The sequence below is a fragment of the Cetorhinus maximus genome, chromosome 21 (genome assembly GCF_964194155.1).
Source record: "Cetorhinus maximus chromosome 21, sCetMax3.hap1.1, whole genome shotgun sequence".
Taxonomy (NCBI): domain Eukaryota; kingdom Metazoa; phylum Chordata; class Chondrichthyes; order Lamniformes; family Cetorhinidae; genus Cetorhinus; species Cetorhinus maximus.
This window is the reverse complement of record NC_135899.1, coordinates 80,312,099-80,335,573: the sequence shown is the minus strand read 5'-3', so window position 1 is coordinate 80,335,573 and position 23,475 is coordinate 80,312,099. Positions and strand designations below refer to the sequence as shown.

Here is a 23,475-nt window from a genome sequence, read left to right as displayed (position 1 = left end):
GAAGAAGAGCAGGAAAGTTACCTCTGGTGTCCTGGCCAATATTTATCCCTCTATCAACATCACAAATGAATTATCCAGTCATTATCACGTTGCTGTTTGTAGGAGCTTGCAGTCTGCAAATTGGCTACTGTGTTTCCTGCACTGCAATGGTGACTAGACGTCAAAAGTACTTCATTGGCTCTAAAGTGCTTTGAGTCTTTCTTTCTATCTGCACTTTGTCACCATCAAATTTTCTGCTGATCCATCACATGGTAAACATGGTATATGCCGTGAAATTGCAGGGGAGGGGTATCGGCATTTATATATCTCACACCCAATCAGAGTCCAGGGCTCATTTTTCATTAATAGAATCTTACAGCACAGAAGGAGGCCACTCATCCCATCATGCTCATATCAGCTCTTTGAAAGAGCTGTCCAATTAGGCCCACTCCCCTCCTCTTTCCTGATAGCCCATCAAGTTTTTCCACTTCAAGTATTTGAAAGTAGCTATTGAATCTGCTTCCACTGTCCCTTCATACAGTACATTTAAGATCGTAACAACTCGCTGCACAAAAATATTCTCCTCACCTCTCTTCTGGTTCTTTTTCCAATTACCTTAATTCTGCATCCTCTGGTTACCAACCCTCCTGCCACTGGAAACAATTTCTCCCTATTTAACAACATTCCTCATATTTTTGAACATCTCTATTAAATCTCCCCATAACCTTCTCTGCACAAGAAGAACAATCTGGACTTATGCCATTTATCGATATAACTGAAGTTCCTCATCCCCAGTGCCATCCTAGTAAGTCTCCTCTGCACTGTCTCCAAGGCCTTGACATGCCTTTCTAAAGTTTGGTGCCCAGAATTAGACACTATATACCAACCAAGACCGAACCAATGATTTATAAATTAGATAAACTTCCTTGATTTTGTGTTCATTATCTCTATTCGTAAGTCAAAGGTCCCTTTTTTTAACTGCCTTATCAATTTGCCCTGGCACTTCAAAGATTTATGTACATAAACCCTCAGTTCTGTCTATTCTATACCCCTTTAAAATTATGGCTTGGCCTACATTGCCACTCCTCATTCTCCCTTCCAAAGTACCTTGCTCCCGATTCTCTCTATTTAAATACACCATTCCCTTTCCGTATCCACACTCTCAGTATTTAAATGCCCCACTCATCACTCCATGTTCAGACTCTTGTGGCTGAATTTTGCTTCAGGAACCTGGTGTTGGAGTGAAAAGCAGGCCCTAAACCCGCATTTGCTGGCATCAGGCTTGAGATGCGCTCAGTGATTTTTACTGCATGAGGCCTCTGAACTGGCCACTTGTGGGCCCACTGTTCAATTATTGTTCAATTATGTGCTTGGTTCTTCTGATCGAAGCTAAGACTGAGATTCTCCTGACGACTAGCACCATAGGACCCACAGAACTGCAGTGCCATGGCCTCCACCTTGGAACTCGCCTGTATCTATAGCGTACTCATCCTGCACAATGACGGGGTCACCGTGACTGAAGACAAACTCAATGCCCTGATCAAGACAGCTAGTGTAACTATTGAGCCTATCTGGCCCAGTCTGTTTGCCAAGGCACTGGCTAATATTGACATCAATAGTCTGATCTGCAATGTTGTTGCTGGTGGTAGTGTCCCAGCTGCTGCAGCAGCTGTTTCCACTGCTGCCCCTATTGCCGCTGAAAAGATAAAGGTAGAGAAGAAACAGGAGAAATCTGAAGAGTCTGATGATGAAATGGGCTTTGGTCTCTTTGATTAAATGTGCCATGCAACATGATTGTTACAATTAAAAAATATAAAGACAATGGGTGGGCTCCTGATGCTGCACTCAATGAGGGATGCCTCAAAATGGAAACTCCCACTGACAGGTATTCGAGAATTAAACCTTAGGATGGCCAAGGGCAGTCGGCCCCACGGGACAGAGGGGAAGCCCCATTGGGGGGAATCATTTTGGCCGCGGAAGCTGCTTTTCAAGCCCAAGCCCTCCTCTTTGGGCCATGGATCCTCTGGCTCTGATGGCTTCCTGGGCTGCTGAAGGGCTGCCTCCATGAAGCTATTGGCCTCCTGACATGGCAGGGGGGGCCACTCCACCATCAGTAAATTGCTGGTAGCCCTGTAAAAGGGACCGCAATTGGGCCCTTAATTACCCTGCTTTCAGCTGATGCACCTCATAGCCAAGCTCCTGCTCTCTGCTGGGAAATTTCCCCTGTGGCGGGACAACATTGGGAAGCCTTTCTGGCGTGGCTCCCCACTATTTATTGGCCCTTTTTTCCAGCCACCTGCGGGCTGGCAAAATTCAGCACTTGGTATTTAAATATCCTACTCCTTCTGCTGGTAAGGCTCAGCAGGTCAGGCAGCATCTGCGGAGAGTGAAACAAAGGTACGTAGGCCCAATTTGAACTTTGTGTAAGTGAATGGGTTTTGTGTGAGTTAAATCAGGCCCATTAACTTTTCAGGTCAATAATTTTTGTCAGAATCTATATGCCATTCTGTGGTTTTACAATCTATTCCCCCCAGGATCCATATAAATAAATTGTTTACTGACAACAGCCTGCGAATGAACAAAAGCATTCAGTAAATGGGTCGGAATTGTGCTGAACTTTCTTTTCCACAGATTTTGATGGAAATCCATCCATTTTTGCTTTGTCAAATTTCCTATTACTCTTCTGCAGAGTGAAAGTGTACAATAACCTGCTAGGTAATCAAACAGAATGCAGCTCGGCTTAGCTCATTGCCACTAACCTACGGAGTGAGCCTATTGGGTTCCTACTTCCTATCACCATCTCCAGCACTGACCTTCTCTCAAGATTCAAATCTACCTACCAGCACACTTGCTGAAATCTGCCATTGTAGAGTTTGTCTGAGGCTGAACCACAATGCCTTTTCCCATACTGTACATGAAGTGTAAACAGCAATGAATGTGGAAATAAAGTATGTGAATCTACTCTTGTGCAGATTGCTGCTCCACCAAACATGATCCGAAGCAAAGGTCAGCTGTCCTTGTCACTGAAATTCATCCCAGCGGGAACCTACGGTACGTTCAGTCACATCATCAGCAACGCTTTCCAGTTACAATCATAAGATAAGAAATAGGAGCAGGAGTAGAGCATTGGGCCCCTTGGGCCTTCTCTGCCGTTCAATAAAAACATGGCTGATCTTCTGCCTCAGTTCCCCTCTTCCCCCGCACCCCTGGATCCACATAGTCTCTGATTCTCTCAGTATCCAAAAATATATCAATCTCAGTCTTGAATATACTCAATGACTAAACATCCACAACCCTCTGGGAAAATTCTAGAGATTCGCAACCCACTGAGTGAAGAAATTTCTCTTCATCTTAGTCCTAAATAACCACCCTCATATCTTGAAACTATGAATCCTCCCCTCCCACCACCCTAGTTCTGGACTCTACAGTCAGGAGAAACAGCCTTTCAACATCTAGGCTGTCAAACCCTCTAAGAATTTTATACATTTCAGTAAGATTACCTCTCATTCCTCTAAACTTCAGAGAATATAGGCCCATTCTACTCAACCTATCCTTGTAGGATAACCCTCTGATTTCTGGAGTTAATCTAGTGAATCTTCATTGCATCCTTTCTGAGGCAAGTATATCTTTCCTTAGGTAAGGAGACCAAAAAGGTACATAGTTCTCTAGGTCTGTTCTATCAAAGCTCTGCATAAATGGAACAAGAGACTTGCTTACTCTTATACTTTGCAATAATGGCTAACATACCATTTGCTTTACTAATTCCTTGCTGTACCTGCATATTAATTTTCTGTGATTCTGAAAACTCAAACCCCTTTGCATACAAACATTTTTACCAGTCTATTTTAAGATAAAAAAATTCTGCTTTTCTATTCTTCTTATCAAAATAGATTATATCAAAGCTGGGAAGACCAGAGACTTTGGCCCCTACCACAAATTTCTTTCCCAAGACACCGACTCTATCCTTCTCCCTGGCAACTGTCTGAGGCTTAACCAAACTGTTTGCAACTTTGGTGTCATATTTAATCCCAAGATGAGCTTCTGACTACATATTCACTGCATCACTAACTAAGTTAGCTCCTGCCTCAGCTCTTCAGCTACTGAAACCCCCCCATCCATGCCTTTGTGACCTCTAGACTTGACTATTCCAACACTCTCCTGGCTAGCCTCCCATGTTCTACCCTCCATATACAGGAGGTCACCCAAACATTGCCTGTGTCCTAATTCACACCACCTTCCATTCACCCACCACCCTTGATCTACATTGGCTCCTGTTTAGGCAATGGTTGGAATCATCCCAGATTTGCACCAAGTGCGTTAGCGGGTGGTAAAAATGTCAATTTAGCCAGATGCCACAATGGCACTTTTTGCGCCATATCGTCCCAATCCCGCCTCATTAATCATGTATTGCTGGGAAACGTGCCATTTCGCTGGTGGACAGCCTCTGATTCACCTGCCACACCATCACCTCACTGCTTCCTCATGCTGGGTGCCATAGATTGTAAATAGTTGAGGCCCAAGATTTTTGTAGCTCCTAACTACTAGTTACAAATTGCCAACCATAGAATGGTTACAGCACAGAAGGAGGCTATTCGGCCTGTCATGTCCTGTCATCTTTCTGCAAGAACAATTCAGCTAGTCCCACTCTTCTGCCTTTTCCTGTAGTCCTCCAATTTTTCTGTCTTCAGATTCTTATCCAATTTCCTTTTGAAAGCCACAATTGAATTTCCCTCCACCACATTCTCAGGCAGTGCATTCCAGATCCTAACCATTTGCAGTTTGACCCTTTTATTCCTATTTTCATACATTAACCAAACCTCATTATGGGACACACTCCCTGAGCTATATATATATATATATAGTGTGACTTGTTGATATGAGATTTTTCAGACCTGTTTCTTGCTTTTTCTGTTTACTTAGGTTGATCTTCCAACACCATATCCACTCCATCACCAAGACTGCCTTCTTCCACCTTTGTAACATCATCCGTCTCCATCCCCCCCTCAGCTCGACTGCTGAAATCCTCACCCATGCCTTTATCACCTTCAAACTCGACTATTTCAATCCTCTGTTGGGTGGCCTCCTATCTTCCAGCCTCCATAAACTTCAATGAATCCAAAGCTCTGGTACCTGTATCCTAACTTGCACCAAATCCTGTTACACAGGATAGGAACATAAAACATAGGAACAGGAGGAGCTGATTTAGCCCCATGAACCTGTTCCACTATTCACTGAGATCATGCCTGATCTGTGAACTAAGTCACTCTCCCCACCTTTGCCCCATATGCTTTAATACCTTTATTACATAGAATATGCACCAGAGAAATAGGCCTTTTGCCCAACTAGTCTTTGCTGGTGTTTGTACAGAACACGTCTCCTCTCATTTGCCTTATCTCAACATTTCTGCATATTCTTCTGTTCCCTTTTCTTTCATGTACATGGCTAGTTTCCTTTCACTAAGTCCCATTCACCCACCACTTCTGTATTCTCTGACTTACATTGGCTCTCAGTCCAGCAATGCTTTGATTTTAAGATCCTTATCCTCGTGTTCATATCTCTCCATGGCCTCACCCACCCCTATCAATTTGACCTCCTCCAACCCTAAAATACTCTGAGAACTCTGCATTCCTCTAGATCTGGCCTCTTGTGCATCCCTTTGTCCCACCAATAGACATGTCTTCTGCCTTCTAGGTTTTTTACTCATGGGATATGGGCATCGCTGACAAGACCAGCATTTATTGCCCATCCCTAATTGCCTTTGAGGAGGTGGCAGTGAGCTGCCTTCTTGAATTGCTGCAGTCCATGTGGTGTAGGTACACCCACAGTGCTAGTAGGGACGAAGGTCCTAAGCTCTAGAATTCTCCCCCCAAGCCTCTCTACTTCCCTCCCCACCTTTAAGATGGTCCTTTAAAAAACCTACTTCATTGGCCAAGATTTTGGCCTTTTGTCCTAATATCTCCTCATATGGCTTGGTGTCAAATATTGTTTGATTTATGCTCCTGAGAAGTGCCTTGAGACATTTTACTATGTCAAAGCCACTACACAAATGCAAGTAGTTGTTGTTTGTTGTAATCCTTGGGCTGTATTACTATTCCTTGCATGAAGTGGGATCAGGAAGGGTTGAAACTGTCAGTCAGAATTTGGAAGGGTGGGGTGGGGTGAGCTGATCTGGGTTGAGGTAAGGTTGTACCTGATGCTACAATATCCTGCTTTAGATCAGGGGCTGCCTCCCACCGCAGAGCTGCACATCTGGCTGAAGGAAGCACGGAATCTCATCCCAATTCGATCCAAGGGCATCAACTCCTTTGTCAAATGGTAATGCAGTCTTTCATTTCATGGGTTTATTTTACTCTTTCATGGGATGTGGTGTTGAACTTCCTGAGTGTTGTTGGAGCTGCACCCATCCAGGCAAATGGAGAGTATTCCATCACACTAGCCTCAAGATTCCCAAAATTCCCTGACCTGCTGTTGTAGCCACGATATTTATATGGCTGATCCAGTTCAATTTCTAGTCAATGGTAACCCCCCCCGCAAGGATGTTGATAGTGGGGGTTTCAGTGATGGTAATGCTATTGTGGAATGATGGAATTGTGGAACTGATGATTGTCTTGATAAAGGAGCAGGGAAAATGGAAGAAAGTAATTAGCTTTTTGGTGCACCTGTTCCCACCTGGGCTGAATTCCTGGGGCACTGGAGGGACTCAGGCTACGCTTTCCACTGGATCCCTGACCTGAGCAATTGATAAGCTGTGACAGCCTGTCCCCCAACATTCCAGCTCCCCTGACTGTCCCATGGCCTTTTGAGAATGTCCATGGGCTTATTCTGAATCCTGACAAATATTATGCTGCATGTCCCCGAAGTACAGATACTTGTATGAAGCAGTTTTGTGCCAATATGCGGTGCCCCAACAAGCACTGCTTCTGGGCTGGTATCCCAATATGCAGTACGACTGGGCTGGTGCGGCAACATGCAGTGTGACTGGACCAGTATGCAATATGCAGCATGCCAACACACAATATGACTGTGCGAGTGCTACTGATAGCCTTTTTTGGATGTTGTGTGACTAACTCCTGTACCATTATATTGTTGTTGTCAGTTATATTCTCCCAGATGTCACTAAGTCCAGCCGACAAAAGACCAGAGTGATAAAGAAAGATTTGAACCCTGTCTATAACCACACAATGGTATATGATGGCTTTCAGACAGAAGATATGAGTGAGACCTGTGCACAGATCACTGTCTGGGATCATGATACCTTTTCCAACCAGTTCCTGGGAGGATTGCGTCTCAGTCTTGGAACAGGTAACAGTCATTCCTCTTGGCTCAACATAAGAAAAGTTAAAACTGTCTTTGGTGTATTTGGGGACTGTCTCTAAGGACCACTGTCTCAGATGCTGAACTACAAATGTGTAAGCGTTAGTTGCTTGCTCTCTGTCCATTTGTACCTCAAAATTGTAGTTGGGAGCCTACATAGATCATAAGACTCTGACTTGCACATTAAGAGTGGCCTCACAGTTGAAATAGGCAAGTATTCCAACCAAGATGGTGGCAGCTGTAGTGTCAAATTAACAGGGCAGTAAGTAACCCAACAGCCCATAGATGACTTAAAGATTCAACAAAGAGGTAGGTTTTAAGGAGTTTTTTTAAAAGAGAGGAAGAGGCAAAGAGGCTTAGGAAGGGAATTCCAGAAACCCTGGCAGCTAAAGGCACTAACAGTAAAACAATTAAAAATGGGGATGCTTGGGAGGTCAGAATTTGAGGAGCGCAGATATCTAGAGGATTGTGAAGGGATGGAGGACATCATAGAGATAGAGAGGGGAGAGACCGTGGAATGATGTAAAAACATTGATTAATCGGGAACCAATGTAGACCAGCAAACTCAGGGGTGATGGATGAACGAGACTTGGTGTAACTTAGGATCTCGGCAGCTGGGTTTTTGATTACCCCATCTTTACCGAGAGTGGAAGATGAGAGGCCGGCCAAAAATAGCCAAGTCTAGAGTCAGGTGATGTTTCGCTTGAGGAAATAGGCAGTGCAGGCTAGATACAGGTATCGTGCTTGAACCAGTGCTACTCGGCCCATCAAAATTCAGTCCTGCATAAGATAAAAGCAACTTTTCAATGTCCCCACGATGAACCCAACAGCTGGGCACTAATGTGCACCAGACTGGCTTGCCAAAATAAAAATTTTAAATGCATTTCTGACCACATAGGTCCCTTAGGAAATCCCTTATAATGGCCACTTCCATCCCTGTTGATACTGCTGGGCCTCTAAGAAGCTACCTGTTCCCTTCAGCAAGGCAGCGGCAACCGCCAACATGGCAGAGAGCTCTTGCCTTCTGGAAGTGTTTGATGCCACTAATTGGTCACTAAGCTTGCCTCCTGCCCAATTAGAGCATTTGAATTCAAAAATAGCATAGCAAGTACGATGCAGTTCATGCACAGCGCCAGGACCTGGAATATATCCAGGTGTGGGTTCCTGACTTCATTTTGAAAATCCGGCCCAGGTGTCAACATGCAACCACAATAGGTGTGGTGACATTTACATAGGAAGATTGAAACAGGAAGATAGAATAGGAGAAGACTATTTAGCCCCTCAAGTCTGTCCCATCATTCAGTTAGATCGTGTTGATCTGTACTTCAATTCCATAGAAATGCAAGAAACAGTTACATTCCATGAGGTGCTTCTGTGGCATGAACTCATGTCCTTGATGGTAAGCAATTTAGCACTGTGTGAAGCGGCGCACAGTGTAGATGTGACTGACTCTTCTCACTCTGTCTGACTGAAGGCCATTTTCTGGCAGAGTGACAAGAGGGAGTAGTTATGTTTGCAATCACTTCCTTAACCACCTCCTTCCACTGGTGCTGACCAGTTCTGCTTGGAGCCCACTGTTTGTCCATTATAGAGATGGCAGTGCTGCAAAGTGGGAATGGAAGGGCTATGTGCCGTACAATAGATCTCACCAGCATTTCAACAACAATAAATTGATCAATGCAATGATGATACCTGGCTTTTTAAATGCCGCAGCAGAAAGGGCCAAGCATCATCATCAAAGGTTGCAGTTTCAATCAGAGGCCATTTCAATGCCAAAAACTTAAGCCAGTGTAAGTCCAGACATGATGGTGAAGTCAGAGCTTGTAAGACTGGGCGAGTGGTTTTCCTGTCCTGGGAATTGCACCTCACAGGAAAATTCCTGCTGTTAACACCAGAACTAGCCATCAAGCTCTTGGGGTTCAGAGGCACATTAAAGATCCTGACATATACGGTGAATACCTGTACATTTCAAAGCCATTCATTAAATGTCAGATGTTTTGACACAATTCTAAAATAAATAGTTACAATATCAATGTACTTGTGCATTTTCTATGTTAACTGTGTTTTATAACTGCAAATTTTTTTTGTTGTAGATCTGGTGCTAATAAGAGGGGAGCAGTTCCAGATTTTGTGTAATATTTAATAATAGTTTTGCTCCATGTAGTTAATCTTAATGAAGACAAGTGCTGAGTCCCACTGCTCACACATAATCTTTGCCCCTATTCTAGGTCTCAGCTATGGCCAACCTGTCAACTGGATGGATTCAAATGAGGAAGAGATTTCTGCATGGCAAAGAATGCTTTCGGGACCTGGGCAGTGGGTGGATTCCATATTACCACTCAGACCCGACATGGATTCTATGGAATAATCACAGCACAAAGTGCTACTCCAAAAAATAATCAATAGTCGGTGTGACCTAGCCTGTCCTCCAAGGATATTCTGGGTGGGTCACAGGCCCCCAAAATAGGGAACCAAATTCATCTGGGAGACTATGGGGGCTGTATCAGGGAGATAATTTGAGTTTTGAGCTTAGCAGTTTGGCACTATTGGGGTTAGCAAAAAACACATGAGTTTCAGGGTTTAAGCTGAAAAGGTAGCAATTTGGACTGTACCATCTAGTAACATATTGATACCTCTCTATTAGTAAGGTCTCTGTGACAGGGCCTGGATTAGACAGGGCCTAGGCTAGGGAATAGGACCATGCAGGCTCTGACAATCTTGCTTCCATCAGCTCTGTAATAGGCATGTGTCCATCAGCAGTTGCTATGTGAAAGCTTTTCCAATCATGCAGAATCGTTCTCTTTCTCACCGTCTCCTTATCCTCAAATCCTCTAAGGAAACTTTTACTGGGAATTATTTCTTTAGTTCTGATTGGTAAATTGGCAGTGACCTGTCCTGCAGTCAGAGATCCTTACGTTGAAAGGTTTTTAAAAAATGATAATCTTTTTAACATAGAAATTATCATCCATTCTATAAAATTCTTTTATTTCCTAAACCTGTCCAGATAGGATAGTGAAGCTCAAAGTTTCAAACAGGCTTGATGTGTGATGTTGGTTGATACTGAGGAGTTCTTGGAAATTATCCCATTAAAATTGATGTCCGTTGATCAAATGTACCATCAAAGCTTCTGTTGGATTCCTGTCACTTTTAACATCTTATTTATAATAGATACCTTCTCCGGCTCAGCAACCCTCCAAGTTCCCTATGTTCCTCCGATTCTCCCATTTCAGCATCCTTGAATTTCCATGCCTCGCCATTGGCAGCCCTGTCTTCAGCTGTCCAGGCCCTATGCTCTGAAGTTCCATCAATAAACCTCTTCACCTTTCCTCCTTTAAATCACTCATTAAAAGCCAACTCTTTGACCAAGCTTTTATTCTAATATCTCTTCCTTTGGCTCAATATTAATTTATGTCTGATTTACACTCTTGTGAAGCACCTTGGGATGTTTTGCTATGTTAAAGGTTAAATCTAAATGTAAGTTATTGTTGTATTATACATCCTCCTGTCATGTGGCTGCAGAACAGATTCCTGCATTTTGTTGTCATTGGTTGAGATCTTCGTAGATTTTTTATGACCACAAACCCCCCTCCAAGTGACTTTTTTAGTGATTTCATAAGATGTTGTGGATCTCATTTCAGACACATCTCCGGTAAGGTTACAGAGCCTCCAAGCTCTCAGTATAACACCTGTCTCCCTACCTGGTGCCTGAAGACCCCAGAGGGACTCCATTTTGAGCCCAGAGAGATCTGGAGACCCCCACCCCCGCACTTCCCCACCTTGTCCCCAGCCTGTTTGCTGTTGTGATAACTCTGCCTTCATATTAAATGTTGTAATATTTATCTCTGTGGAATTAATAATTTAGTATTAGTTTAACCCCTTTAACTTTCTGGTTTGGTATTTTCCACAAGCATTTTTGAATGACAAATAAATGAAAATGAAATATTAGTGATCTGGTTGAAGATATTTGTGGATGCTCTAAGAAATTGTTCTTTATATTCCTATTTCTCTAACCATGTCTCCTTACCCGTACATCCTGCATCACCTTCCACAACATTCATCCTGTTCAACAGTTTTAACCCATTTCAAATGAATTAATAACTGAGAATTGATCGTTATCTTTCTGGTTAGGTCCATCTATCCTGTGGACTTTTGGCTGAACATCCCAATCAATCCTAAACTTCAGTTAGTCACCTTTACTCTCAGTTATCAGGATGCATCAGTGAAGGTATAGCGACCATCCACAGTTAAGAGTTGCACAATTCATTCTTGCCTCTACTGAACTCTATGCACTTTTCATTTCATTTGCTGCTCACTGATCAGAGCTGAAGATTTATTAACTGAAATGCTGAATTAAACTAACATGCTCCTCCTCATCGATTCCAGCCTCTTCCCAGGGTAAGTATCCAACCCCATCACTCACGCACCTTCTCCAAGTGCGACCAGGTCTCTGATCCATGTCAAACAGTTTTATTTACTACTCAGTTTCTTGTCACCTTGCAACCAAGGAGTCAAGACCAAGTTTAATCCTCAGCTGACATTGGGTGAGAGAGCATTGCAGCATTTCCTCTGGTAGGAGAAGATGTTTCAATGTGGCAAGTTTACATAGGCAGTTGCTATTATAAATGGGCACATAGGAATTTATGTAGAATTTAGAGCATGGGCCATTCAGCCCAACAGGTCTACCATTGTTTATGCTCCACATAAACTTCCTCTCACCCCAGCTCATCCAAGCCTATCAGCATATTGCTAGAGGAAGCGAGGAGAACACTCACAAGCAACCTAGACCTGACCTCCACCCAATCCACAGAAGACAGTTATGTTGCCATTGCTTCTGAGCAATAAGGCCACCACGAAAAATCTAATTTCCTTCTGCAGAAGGTGACTTACCCATGACCCTCTCTCAAATGCCTGGGTGTTACCCAGTACAGAACTTTCACTTACCAGCCTCGACTCATCAACATTGGCCAATAATTAAAAACCAGGATGAACAAGGTCTGGAACCCCATGGGAATATCATGAGGGAGCACAGCCGGACACTTTGCACGGCAATAGTGTATTCTGCAGAATACAGCTCTGCCTCATGGTCCTGCAGCTGCTACACCAAGATTGTGGATGTGCAGCCAAACACCATCATGACAACAGTGTGAGGGATGCTTAAGTCCACATCAGCTGAGTTTTTCCTTGTGCTGTCTCATATACCCACAGCTGCAATTTTCTACAATGACATCATGCTCTGTGAGAGCATTATGAGCATTGTCAACTTTGCAAAGATTCCAAAAACCCACCAAGGAAGCACTTAAAATAGCCCAGCCTATTCTGGGAAACTACAACTAATACAGCTGGTGTCAACTCACCATTCAGATGAACAGAGTCGTGGGAAGCATGAAGCATAGTGAACCAACAACTCATCACTGACCCAGGAGTAGAGATATCTGGCTTCAACCTCCCTGAAGACACTGGACAGTGCTCAACCAAATCTGCTCAGGGTGTGGATGGATGCAGCCACCTAGGTGGAAAATGAGGGACGACACAAAGTGTGATTAGGGCCATGTGTCCCAGGCCATGGAACACATCATGTTAACCTACCAACTAAGATATGTTGCAGGAGGCACTTCACTCCTCCACTCGGCATTTGAGGAGACCATCGAATGGATGACCAAATGAGACATATCATTATAAGCTTGTCCTATAATACAAAGATAGTGGTGGCATATATTTCTATTCCTATCTCCTTCATATGTTTATTTAGCTTCCCCTTAAATGTATCTATGCCATTCACCTCATTCATACATGTAGTAGAAAATTCCACATTCTAACCACTTTTTGGGTGACAAAGTTTCTCCTGAATTCCCTGTTGAAATTTATTAGTGACTATTTTATGGGTGGGATTTTCCAGTCTTGCCAGCAGCGGGCATCATGCAGATGAGACCCAAAAATTCAGGATGCGGCCAAAAAGTCAGTTTCCCACTGGCATAAAAACAGGTTGCAATTTTCCATTCTTGATTTTCATGACGGGTTGGGTTGCTTGGCCTGGACATGTCAGGAACCAGATTTGCATGACTTTGCATCTCATGAATGCTCATTAAAAACCCAGCTCACCAGAATCATGCCCCACTCCAAATCAAATGGCCACGCACCTGGCAAACTGAACTTCACTCACGACTTCAAAGTTTCTGTGCACAGCGATCACCTACTTCTCACTGCCCTGCACTCATGGTTGCTCCTTGCCAAGGCTGCTCAGGCAAGACCAGTGGGAAGGGAAGGGGCTGGAAGGCACACGTTTGACTGTGGCTGGGGAGAGAGCAGTTGCCTGGAGCCCGAGAGGGAAGGAGTGGACAGAGACACATGACTGGGCATGGGGTTGTCTGGAGCACTGAAGGGAAGGGGTGGACTGTTTGGGGGTGGGGTGAAAGGGAGAGGGGGCATAAGTTTGAGGCAGTCCTGGGGCAGTACGCAACTTGTATTCGGCCAGAAAGCAAAGGCAGTCCTAGGGCAGTGCCTGGCATGCATGTCCTGGTCCCAGTCCAGAGAGGGGGTGGGCACGTTCATGCTGTGTCAGTCATGCGTGCAGGACATGGTCGGTCCCTCACCCATTTGGGTCCTGGGGCTGGTGGCTTGATACTGGGTGGCAGATGGCACACTCACAGTCAGGGACGGCATCTGCAGCCTGTAAATGGGGAACAGGTAACTAAGAGTGGGGCACTCGATGGTCTCGTGTTGGGGTGGGCCTCGTTAGGTCACTAGGGCCTCAAGATGGGGAGAGGTGAGGTTGACATGGGGCATCGGGATTGCTACAGAAAACGGTTCGGGGGGAGGAGAGGGATATCTACAAGAATTACAATGGGCTCCAGTGTTAGAAGAGGAAGCAGGAGAGTGATCAGAGGGAGGGAACCTTGCACATGATGCTCTTCCAGAATGATAGGAGGGACTTAGATGATCACTGTGGGTGTGTTAGGGGGTTTGGAAGTTGATCTCATATTAGAAGCAGAGCAGCACCATTTCGACAGCCAATGGTGTGCACAGTTCAAAAATAATCTCGGAAAAAAATCGCCGGGGAGGGGTCTGAGGGCTTGTGGGAGGAGTCAACTACTACATTTTAGACCAGTTGAAAGGGCACCCTGATAATTTCTGCTTCAGGGCATGGATAGCAAGACTCAGCTGAGACATGTTAGGAAGACTTAATTGCCAATTGAAGGATTTGGGCACCTTAACTCATGGTGCACATTGTTGAGAGAATCCATTATGGCTTGGGGCCAAATGTTGTTTGGGTTTGAATGACCATTTGTCCCTCTCATAGGAATGCGCAAAGGCTTAGAAGGATCCAAGTGTAAAGGGGCAATAGCTAAAGTGCATATGCGAAAAGCTCAAAAGATCTCTACACATTGCAGCTGAGAGGTTCAGGCTTTACACACCTCAACGATCACAACCTTAGTGCAAGGTTGGGCTCTAGCCTATTCCAAAGGAGGCAAACTGACAGTGCCCCGACTGGGGCTGTACTCATCCAAATCCAACTCCCTTTGTGAATGCACTGACATGCCTGGTGCATTGAGCGGGGAGGGGGGAAGTAGTCAGCTACCAGTGATCCTTAAGGCTGTGCTACAGCTGCAAGGGAGGATCTGGGGATGGAATACCTGGAATGAGGGCAGCCCAAGGGCTTCACAGTGACTCCTAGCTTGGCGATGGAAAGTGATCATTGCAGGGTTACGTTCAGTCATGTCTCTCTTCAATTTTCAACAGAGAAAAAGGAGAGTACACAATGGAGGCAGCAGGCAACACTTCCTTTTCCATGGCTTTCATGCAACTGAGGAGAAGAAGGGCCCAACACCATCAGGCAGGGCAAAGGGAAGAGCCTCACCCTGAGGAACGTAGGCTGGCAGGGCCCCATCAAGATCCAGAAGCTGAGGTGGAGAGACCAATTCCACGGAGGTGTTTGATGTGACTCAGGGTGCACTGAAGACATCCGTCGTACTTGCAGATGAGCGAAAGACATTGCCTTCACTTGTCAAGGGATTTGGTGGCTTACATCTGCCACATTCTTCAACAGGATCTGATGCCACAAGGCCTGGGAAGCCATCCATTGCCAGTGGCTCTAAAGGTGACTGCCGCACTCAACTATTTTGCAAGTGGCTCACTCTAGACCTTCACTAGGGACCTCTCACAATCCTCACACTCATAAATACATCCGAGAAGTCACTGACACTCTATTCAGTAAGGCACACAATTATGTCCAGTTCTCCCTGGATGAAACCAGCCAGGCTGCCAGCGCAGTGGGATTTGCAGCAATCTCCAGCTTCCCACGGGTGCAGGGTGCCATCAACTGCACATATGTGGCACATGTGACATTAAGAGCTCCTTGGCAGCAATTCATCAAGGAAAAGGCTTCCACTCTTAAAACATGCAGATGATCTGTGACCACCAAAAGCAGCTTATGGAGGTCTGTGCGAGATACCCTGGGAACTGGCATGACTTTTACATCTTGAGTCACTCACAGGTGCCACAGATCTTCAAGGCCCCTCAGCACATTCAAGGTTGGCTTATCGGTGACAAAGGCTGCCCCCAAATGATGCCCGTTCGGTGGCAACAAAGTGCTTCAGAGGAGAGGTACAATGTGGCTCATTCTGTGACACGGTCCCTGATTGAGCAGACCATTGGCATGCTGAAGATGCATTTCTGATGTTTGAACCAGTCAGGTGGTGGCCTCTGGTACTGTCACCAGAGGGCATCCCGCAGTTTCATCGTTTTTGTGCTCTAAACGACCTGGCGCTCCAAAGTGGGGTGATTGCTAGATAGATAGATGGAGAAGCTGTACGTCTCCTTCGATGAGGAGGACATCAAGAGTGATGAGCTATTATGACACAACCAATGGTAAATGCTGAGTTGTTCAAATCCCAGAGGGAAACTTGGAACAACTGTCATCACCAATTTTTGCAATTTATATGTTTCGAGATGCAGGCTTTGAATTCAGTTATAATAAGACCACCGAGTCTCAAGAGGTTTTTATGAAACTAAATTAAACATTTATTAATTAAAAGATTGTAAGCACATACATATGTCTACAAATTACTACTATAATAACCTCTAAGAAATCCCCTAATTAACCTGACTCTGTTACACCTCCATTAAGGCAACAGTAAAACACATAGATTTAATGAGATAAAAGCAGATTTAAACAGACCCCTAGCAAAGCACACTCTGGACAGTCGAATTCAAAATGAGTTTCTTTCAGCTTTAGATCCTTGCAGACAGTGGCTTGAGGCTTACAGGTTGGAGGCTTTAGATCTTAGAATCCCTCTGCTTTTACCAACAGCCTTCTCTTCCTTTATACATATTCTCCTCTTTGAATGGAAATTCTCATTGTATCACTAGGGGCAGCTTTTTCTGGTCGGCGAGTGGGGACAGGGCCCGCTCGCCGATGTGTAAAATGATGCAGGGTGATGTCAGGCGTGTGTCCTGATGTCTCCCCGCATCATTTAGGTTTTCAGTTCGGAGGGCGCACAGCCGACCTGTCAACGGCCTATTAAGGCTATTAAAAATGTAATTGAAATGATTAATGGACCTGCCCATCTTAAGGCTGGCGGGCAGACGAAGAACCTGGGTGGCCTTCCGAAAAAGTATGAAATCTCATCTACGGACAGGATGAGGATCATGAGGGATTTAAAATTTTCGGAATATTTGTAAACAAAATTAATGGACATATCCCAGCTCATGTGACAGTGTCACATGAAGGGACATGTTAGGAAAATTTTTTCTAACCTTTAAAAAAATTTTATAACGTCAACTGATCTCCCTGATCTCCCCGCCCGCACAGGGAGCACAGGGCTTTAATTGGCCCACCCACGTAAAATGGCAGCGCGCCCTCAATCAGGGGCGCCGATCGGGAACCCGCCCACCCACACCCACTCCCGCACAATCCCCCCAATGGGGGGACAATGCTGCCCTAGGCTCTTCTAACTTCATAATACCAATTTTACTAGTAAGCTTTGGAAAAAGTAAACACATTGTTTGGCTTCTTCTGGCTAGGTATAATATTTCACCCATTCTTTTGAATAGTTTATTTAAAAATGCACTTTACACCTAACCTTGTAACTTCCCTATGTTTACCTAATTAACATTTCAAACCTACTTCTCTTCTATACATAAAAGCCTCTGGACCAACTGGCTTTAATCCAATTAAGACACACAAAACATACACACACATAGTCACTGGCAGCACTAGAACTCTATTTTTAAATAATTTCCAATAACATTATAGACATTATTATATCTTCTTAACATCCCACTCCTTAACAATAAATGAACTGTCATAATTCTAAAAGACGGCTTCATTTTTATTAACCCATCTTAAACTATCTTCTACACTTATCTATATACTCAGTCTATTACATTACCAGATGCATGCACTAACATAACGGTCCATAACATCTGCACTCCCCAGCGTCGGACTAAATATGCGCTAGGGAATCCCTCTGGCAAGTTCCCAGGAAAGTGTTTGCACAGCAATTGCCCAGAAGTGTTAACTTTCTCTGGACAATTGCACTATGCTGTGAACCATTCGAAATTGTGATTTAAATTGCAAACTTCGGATGGTTCCGCAGGGGTTATACCAATAGTTACCCAGAAAACTTTAGAAGAATGAAAACCTCTTCTAACTTCTGGGTAACTAAAGACCCATACCAACCCCATGGGGCTCCTCCCATCCATCTCAACCTCCAACAACCCCACCTCATCCCCAATCCAACCTCACCCCCCCAACATCGGATCCCAACCCCCAACCGTGAAGCCCCTGCCCCCACGACCCCCCCAACCTCTGGAACACCCCACCCCCCTCTCCAGATGCCCCATCTTCCAGACCCCTCCAGCCCCCCATTCTAGATCACCCCCTCTCCGGACCCCCCACTCCCTCCACCGGACCCCCCTCAGACCTCCAGACCCCCCCCCAATAAACATTTCAAACCTACCCCAGCCCCTCGACATCCAGACCCCCCAACACCCCCAGACATGCATACCAGCAACATGTATAATCTGTAGATTAAATGGTTACAGTAATAGACTCCACCTGAAACGCCTTGAACTTCTGTCTCAAAATTTGTCCAGAAACTTTAAAGGATCGTGGTCAGTATAAACAATTGTTTGTGACAAATTGTTTGCCACATAGCTTTCAAAATGCTGCAATGCTAACACCAAACCCAACGTCTCCTTTTCAATCGTTGAATATCTTCTTCTTGTGCATTCAGATTCCATGAAAAATACCCTATTGGTTTATCAATTCCAGTGTCATCTTCTTGTATCAGTACAGCCCCAATGCCTATATGACTTGCATCAATGGCCAACTTAAATTGCTTGGCGTAATTGGGTACTGCCAAGACTGGTGTCATAGTTAATACAGTTTTCAAACTGTCAAATGCCTTCTGACACCCCTGCACCCATTGAACCTTCTTATTCTTATTTAATAGTTCAGTCAGTCAGTGGAGCATCCACACTGCTAAAATTTGGTACAAATTTCCAATAAAACCCACTCATGCCCCAAAATCTCAAAACTTCTCGTTTTGTTGTAGGCACTAGGAAATTCACAATAGCCTTGACTTTTACATCTCTCGGAGCCACCTTACCATGTCCAATGGTATGGCCTAGATACGTAACTTGTGCTTTTGCAAATTCACTTTTAGCCAAGTTCATCACCAAATTAGTTTTCTGGAATCGAGTAAATAATTCTTCCAGATGTTGTAAATGCTCCTCCCACATGGGACTGAAAACTATCAAGTCTTCAATATAAACAGCACAATTGCTTAGATCTGCAATTACGTTGTTCGTCAGTCTTTGAAATGTCGCAGGTATATTCTTCATACCAAATGACATGACTTTAAACTGATACAGTCCATTTGGCTTCACAGAAGCTGATAATGGTACTTGCCAATATCCTTTTAGCAAGTCAATCTTTGTGATAAATTTTGATTATCCCACTTTCTCAATACATTTCTTGAACTCGCGGTATAGGGTAGGAATCCACTTTTGTCACCGCATTCATCTTTCAATAGTCCACACACAATCTTTGTGTTCCATTCAGTTTTGGTACCAGCACAATAGGTGAACTCCAGGTACTGCAACTAGACTCAATGATATCCTTTTGAAGCATGAAGTCAATTTTTTTCTGTACTTGTGATAACTTTGCTAGATTTAATCTATAAGGATGTTGCCTTACTGAAGATGCAACTTTTACAGATACATCATGTATAGCTAAATCTGTCATCCCCAGCTTATTTCCACAAATATCTTTGTGTGACTGCAATAGCTTTTCCAAATCACTTTGACGCTTGGCTGGAAGGTAACTCAATATTACATTTAAATTTTCGAGTAACCCCTCATTATCCAATTTGATTAGAGGAAAATCAATTTCAGAATCCTGCATTTCTACTTCTTTCTCATTATCTACTACTACTAACATCTCCTTTTGGTTCTCTTCCCTGTCAAAGTACTTTTAAAGTAAATTTACATGACGCACACTCTGCTCCTTTCTTCTATCTGGAGTATTTATTAAATGATTTACTTCACTAAATTTCTTTTCAATCCTGAAAGGCCCACTAAACCTTGCCTTTAATGAGTCACCCAGTGCTGGTAACAGAACTAGCACTTTCTCTCCAGCAATAAAATTCCGAGCTGTAGCCTTCCTGTCTGCTTTCACTTTCATCAATTGCTGTGATATCTTTAAATGTTCCCTAGCCAACTGATATGCTCTGCCTAGTTTCTCTCTGAAGTTTGATATGCAATCCAGGAGCATAGCTTCTGAATTTTGACCCATCAATTTCTCATAAATCAATTTCAGTGGTCCCCTTACCTCATGTCCATAGACTAGTTTGAAATGGCCAAAACCAGTCGATGCATTAGGAGCATCTCTAATAGCAAATAACAAGCATGGAATTCCTCCATCCCAATCCTGTGGATAATCTTGACAGTATGCTCTCATCATAGTTTTTAGGGTTTGATGCCATCTTTCCAAAGCCCCTTGTGACTCAGGATGATAAGCTGTTGACTTAAATTGTTTTATCCCCAAACTGTTCATTACTTCCTTAAACAGCTGTGGGATAAAATTTGAACATTGATCTGATTGTATTTCCTTAGGTAAACCATATTTTGTAAAAAAATCAGTTAACTCTTCCACAATCTTCTTTGTTGCAATGTTTCTCAAACGTACTGCTTTAGGAAATCTGGTAGACACATCCATTATTGTCAGTAAATACTGATTTCCACTTTTAGGCTTAGGGAGGGTCCTACATAATCAATCATGACCTTAATAAAAAGGCTCTTCAAATGCTGGAACTGGGATTAAAGGTGCTGGCTTAATCATTGCTTGTGGTTTCACTATCACCTGACATGTGTGACATGTTCTACAGAGTTTGGTTACACCCCTATACAAAACCAATAAAAATGTTGTGTTTTCTTAATTCCTAAATGTCCTGCCATTGGAATTTCATGAGCAATCTTCAGAATCTCATTTCTATACCCAACTGGGATAACAATCTGATGTATCTCCCTCCAGCTTTCATTTGCTGAGACATGATCCGACCTCCACTTTTTCATTAAACAGCATTCTGGGATACATTTTGCCTCTGTTTCTGAGTAAGATGTCTGATATAACTGTTTTAATTGTAAATCATTTTGTTGCAACTCAATTAACTGCCTTGAGCTAAACACCTCTATTGCCTTTTCCTCTGCTATGTCTTTCTGAACAATATTATCAAACACAGTACCAGCTAATTGGATTTCAAGACCTTCTTCCTGTCTTTGAATGGCTTGTCCTTCCTGTTTTTCTTGTTGCAACATATGTTGAAACAGCCTGTGAGTTTATTATCACGCAATCTGTAAACAATCCAGGACGCTCTCTCTCTAACACTTCTGTTGAAGACTCCTCTACAAGGTTCTTAACTACCATAGGCATCACCCACATTTGTGATCCAGCTATTATCATTACCCAGAATAAACTGAACCCCTGCAATGGGCAACTTTTACACCACCCCAACAGTCACTTCATCAGTTTTCCACTTACTCTTTAAATTTACCATCCACAATGGAATAGATTTAGCATCTCCATGAACCCCACCTATTATTACCTTCTCCTGCAACACCCCCTTTGAACAACAAATATCACTATCCCACAACATTAAGGATTGACTATCTCTTGTCTCTTAAATTTTTAACATCCTTACCTACTCCACCCAGTACACATGGAATGACTTTCCCTTCACATACAAAATCTTAAACATTTCTGCAACCTGCTCCTCCAAATTCTCTTGGGTAAATTGTGAACACATTCCCACTTCTTTACCTATCACTGATTCTTTCTGTTTTATCTGTACACAAACCACTGGTTTTTCCCTTTGCCTGAACCTCAGGACCCAGAGTACTTTCACTTCCAGAACTTTTCTGCACCCATATAACTCCAACAGATTTTCCCTGCAATTTCATGCACACTGACTTTGTGTGTCCAACTTTATTACAATGAAAACACCTCAATTTTCAAATGTCACTTCTACCATCAGCACCTTCCTTTCTATTCTGAGAAAAGACTTCCCACTTTCTATCCTTTTCCGATTTGAAAGGGTGACAAAAAAAGGCTTAGCTCTATGAACTAACTCATCATCATCAGCTATCTCTGCTGCTCGTCTTACTCTTTGAACCCTCTGTTCCTCCACGTGTGTTCTCACTACTGAAGGAATTGAATCTTTAAATTCTTCCGAAAGAATTACTTCCCTAAGAGCTGCATTTGTTGTCTCTATTTTTAATGCCCGTGACCACCGGTCAAAATTACTTTGTTTTACTCTTTCAAACTCAGTATAAGTTTGCCCAGGATGTTTTACCATATTCCTAAATTTCTGCCTGTATGCCTCAGGAACCAACTTATATGCACTAAAAATAGCCTTTATAACCATATCGTAATTCACCGACATTTCTTCTGATAGCGAAGCATATATCTTATGTGTTCTACCCACCAACCTGGATTGTAACAACAATGTCCCGTTTTCCTGTGACCATTTCATCTGTTTAGATATCATCTCAAATGAAATAAAGAATGCTTCAACATCTTTTCCCTCAAACTTTGGAAGAGCTTGTACAATTTAATCCTCTCCCCACTGGGTTTTAGGTTAAAGGCTTTTTCATCATCAGAACTTTCCTCAGAATCTGAGGTCCCTTTTTTAAAAGCTGATATTCTCTGTCTCTTTCCTTAATTCTGTCTTCCATTGCTAACTTTTCCCTCTGGAAATCAAGTTTCGCATTTCCATTTCTTTTTGAAATAATCCCTCTTTTTCCCTTTCTTTTTCTGCTGCCCCTAGTTCAAGTTTTTTTTTTTCATTTCCTTTGCTTGTTCAAGTTCAAGCTCCTTCATTTCTAACTGAAGTCTCACTACCTCCAGCTGTGACTCACTAGTGTCAGATGTCACTCCCAGCTTTAAATGCTGTGCTAAACCTTCAATTCTATCTGCTTTCCTAGCCCCCGCAGGTAACCCCAATCGCAACTTATCCGCCAACTCTGTTAATTTATTCTTGGATACTTTCTGTAACCCAATCAGAGTTATATATTCTACTTCCTAAAAAGATTTAGCCATGGATACAGCCATTTTTGCTGTCTCACCACTTCAAAAATACCTCACGCCTACTCCTGAATTCAAAGTGCTTCTTCTACTCGTAAGCTTAAGGCTCAGCAATTCCAAAAAAAATCAAGGAACTTCAAATATACCCTGCAAAGAGCCCCCAACTATTATGACACAGCTGATGGTAAATGTTGAGGGGGAAACTCAGAACAACTGCCATTACCAATTTTTTGCAATTTGTCAGTTTCGGGGTGCAGGCTTTGAATTCAGTTATAATAAGACCACCGAGTCTCAAAGAGGTTTTTATAAAACTAAATTAAACATTTATCAATTAAAAGATTGTAAGCACATACATATGTCTACAAATTACTACAAAAAATAACTTCTAAAATACCCCCTAATTAATCTGACTTTCAGTTACACCTCCATTAAGGCAACAGTAAAACACGTAGATTTAAACAGACCCCAGGCAAAGCACACTCTGGACAGTCGAATTCAAAATGAGTTTCTTTCAGCTTTGGGTCCTTGCAGACAGTGGCTTGAGACTTACAGGTTGGAATCTTTAGATCTTAGAATCCCTCTTCTCTTACCAACAGCCT

At 43.2% G+C, this 23,475-nt stretch overlaps 2 protein-coding genes across 2 annotated transcripts in view; both read left to right on the top strand.

Moving 5' to 3' along the window:
* LOC144696048 (synaptotagmin-like protein 1) overlaps window positions 1-11,238 on the top strand; it is a 29,899-nt gene extending 18,661 nt beyond the window's left edge. Inside the window, exons 7-10 of the mRNA XM_078567253.1 lie at window positions 2,952-3,030; window positions 6,195-6,294; window positions 7,076-7,281; window positions 9,522-11,238. Of these exons, the coding sequence (XP_078423379.1) occupies window positions 2,952-3,030; window positions 6,195-6,294; window positions 7,076-7,281; window positions 9,522-9,661 (525 nt within the window). The 3' untranslated portion in view covers window positions 9,662-11,238. The remainder of the gene's footprint in view (window positions 1-2,951; window positions 3,031-6,194; window positions 6,295-7,075; window positions 7,282-9,521) is intronic.
* On the top strand, window positions 1,352-1,831 carry LOC144696051 (large ribosomal subunit protein P1-like). Its single transcript, XM_078567255.1, has one exon. It carries the CDS (start codon window positions 1,426-1,428, stop codon window positions 1,753-1,755), a length of 330 nt encoding a protein of 109 aa, XP_078423381.1. The 5' UTR covers window positions 1,352-1,425; the 3' UTR covers window positions 1,756-1,831.
* Window positions 11,239-23,475: the final 12,237 nt, after the last annotated feature.

Bases quoted from the DNA above. Each gene is read 5' to 3' on its own strand.
- LOC144696051 (XM_078567255.1), top strand. From the start codon at position 1,426: ATGGCCTCCACCTTGGAACTCGCCTGTATCTATAGCGTACTCATCCTG.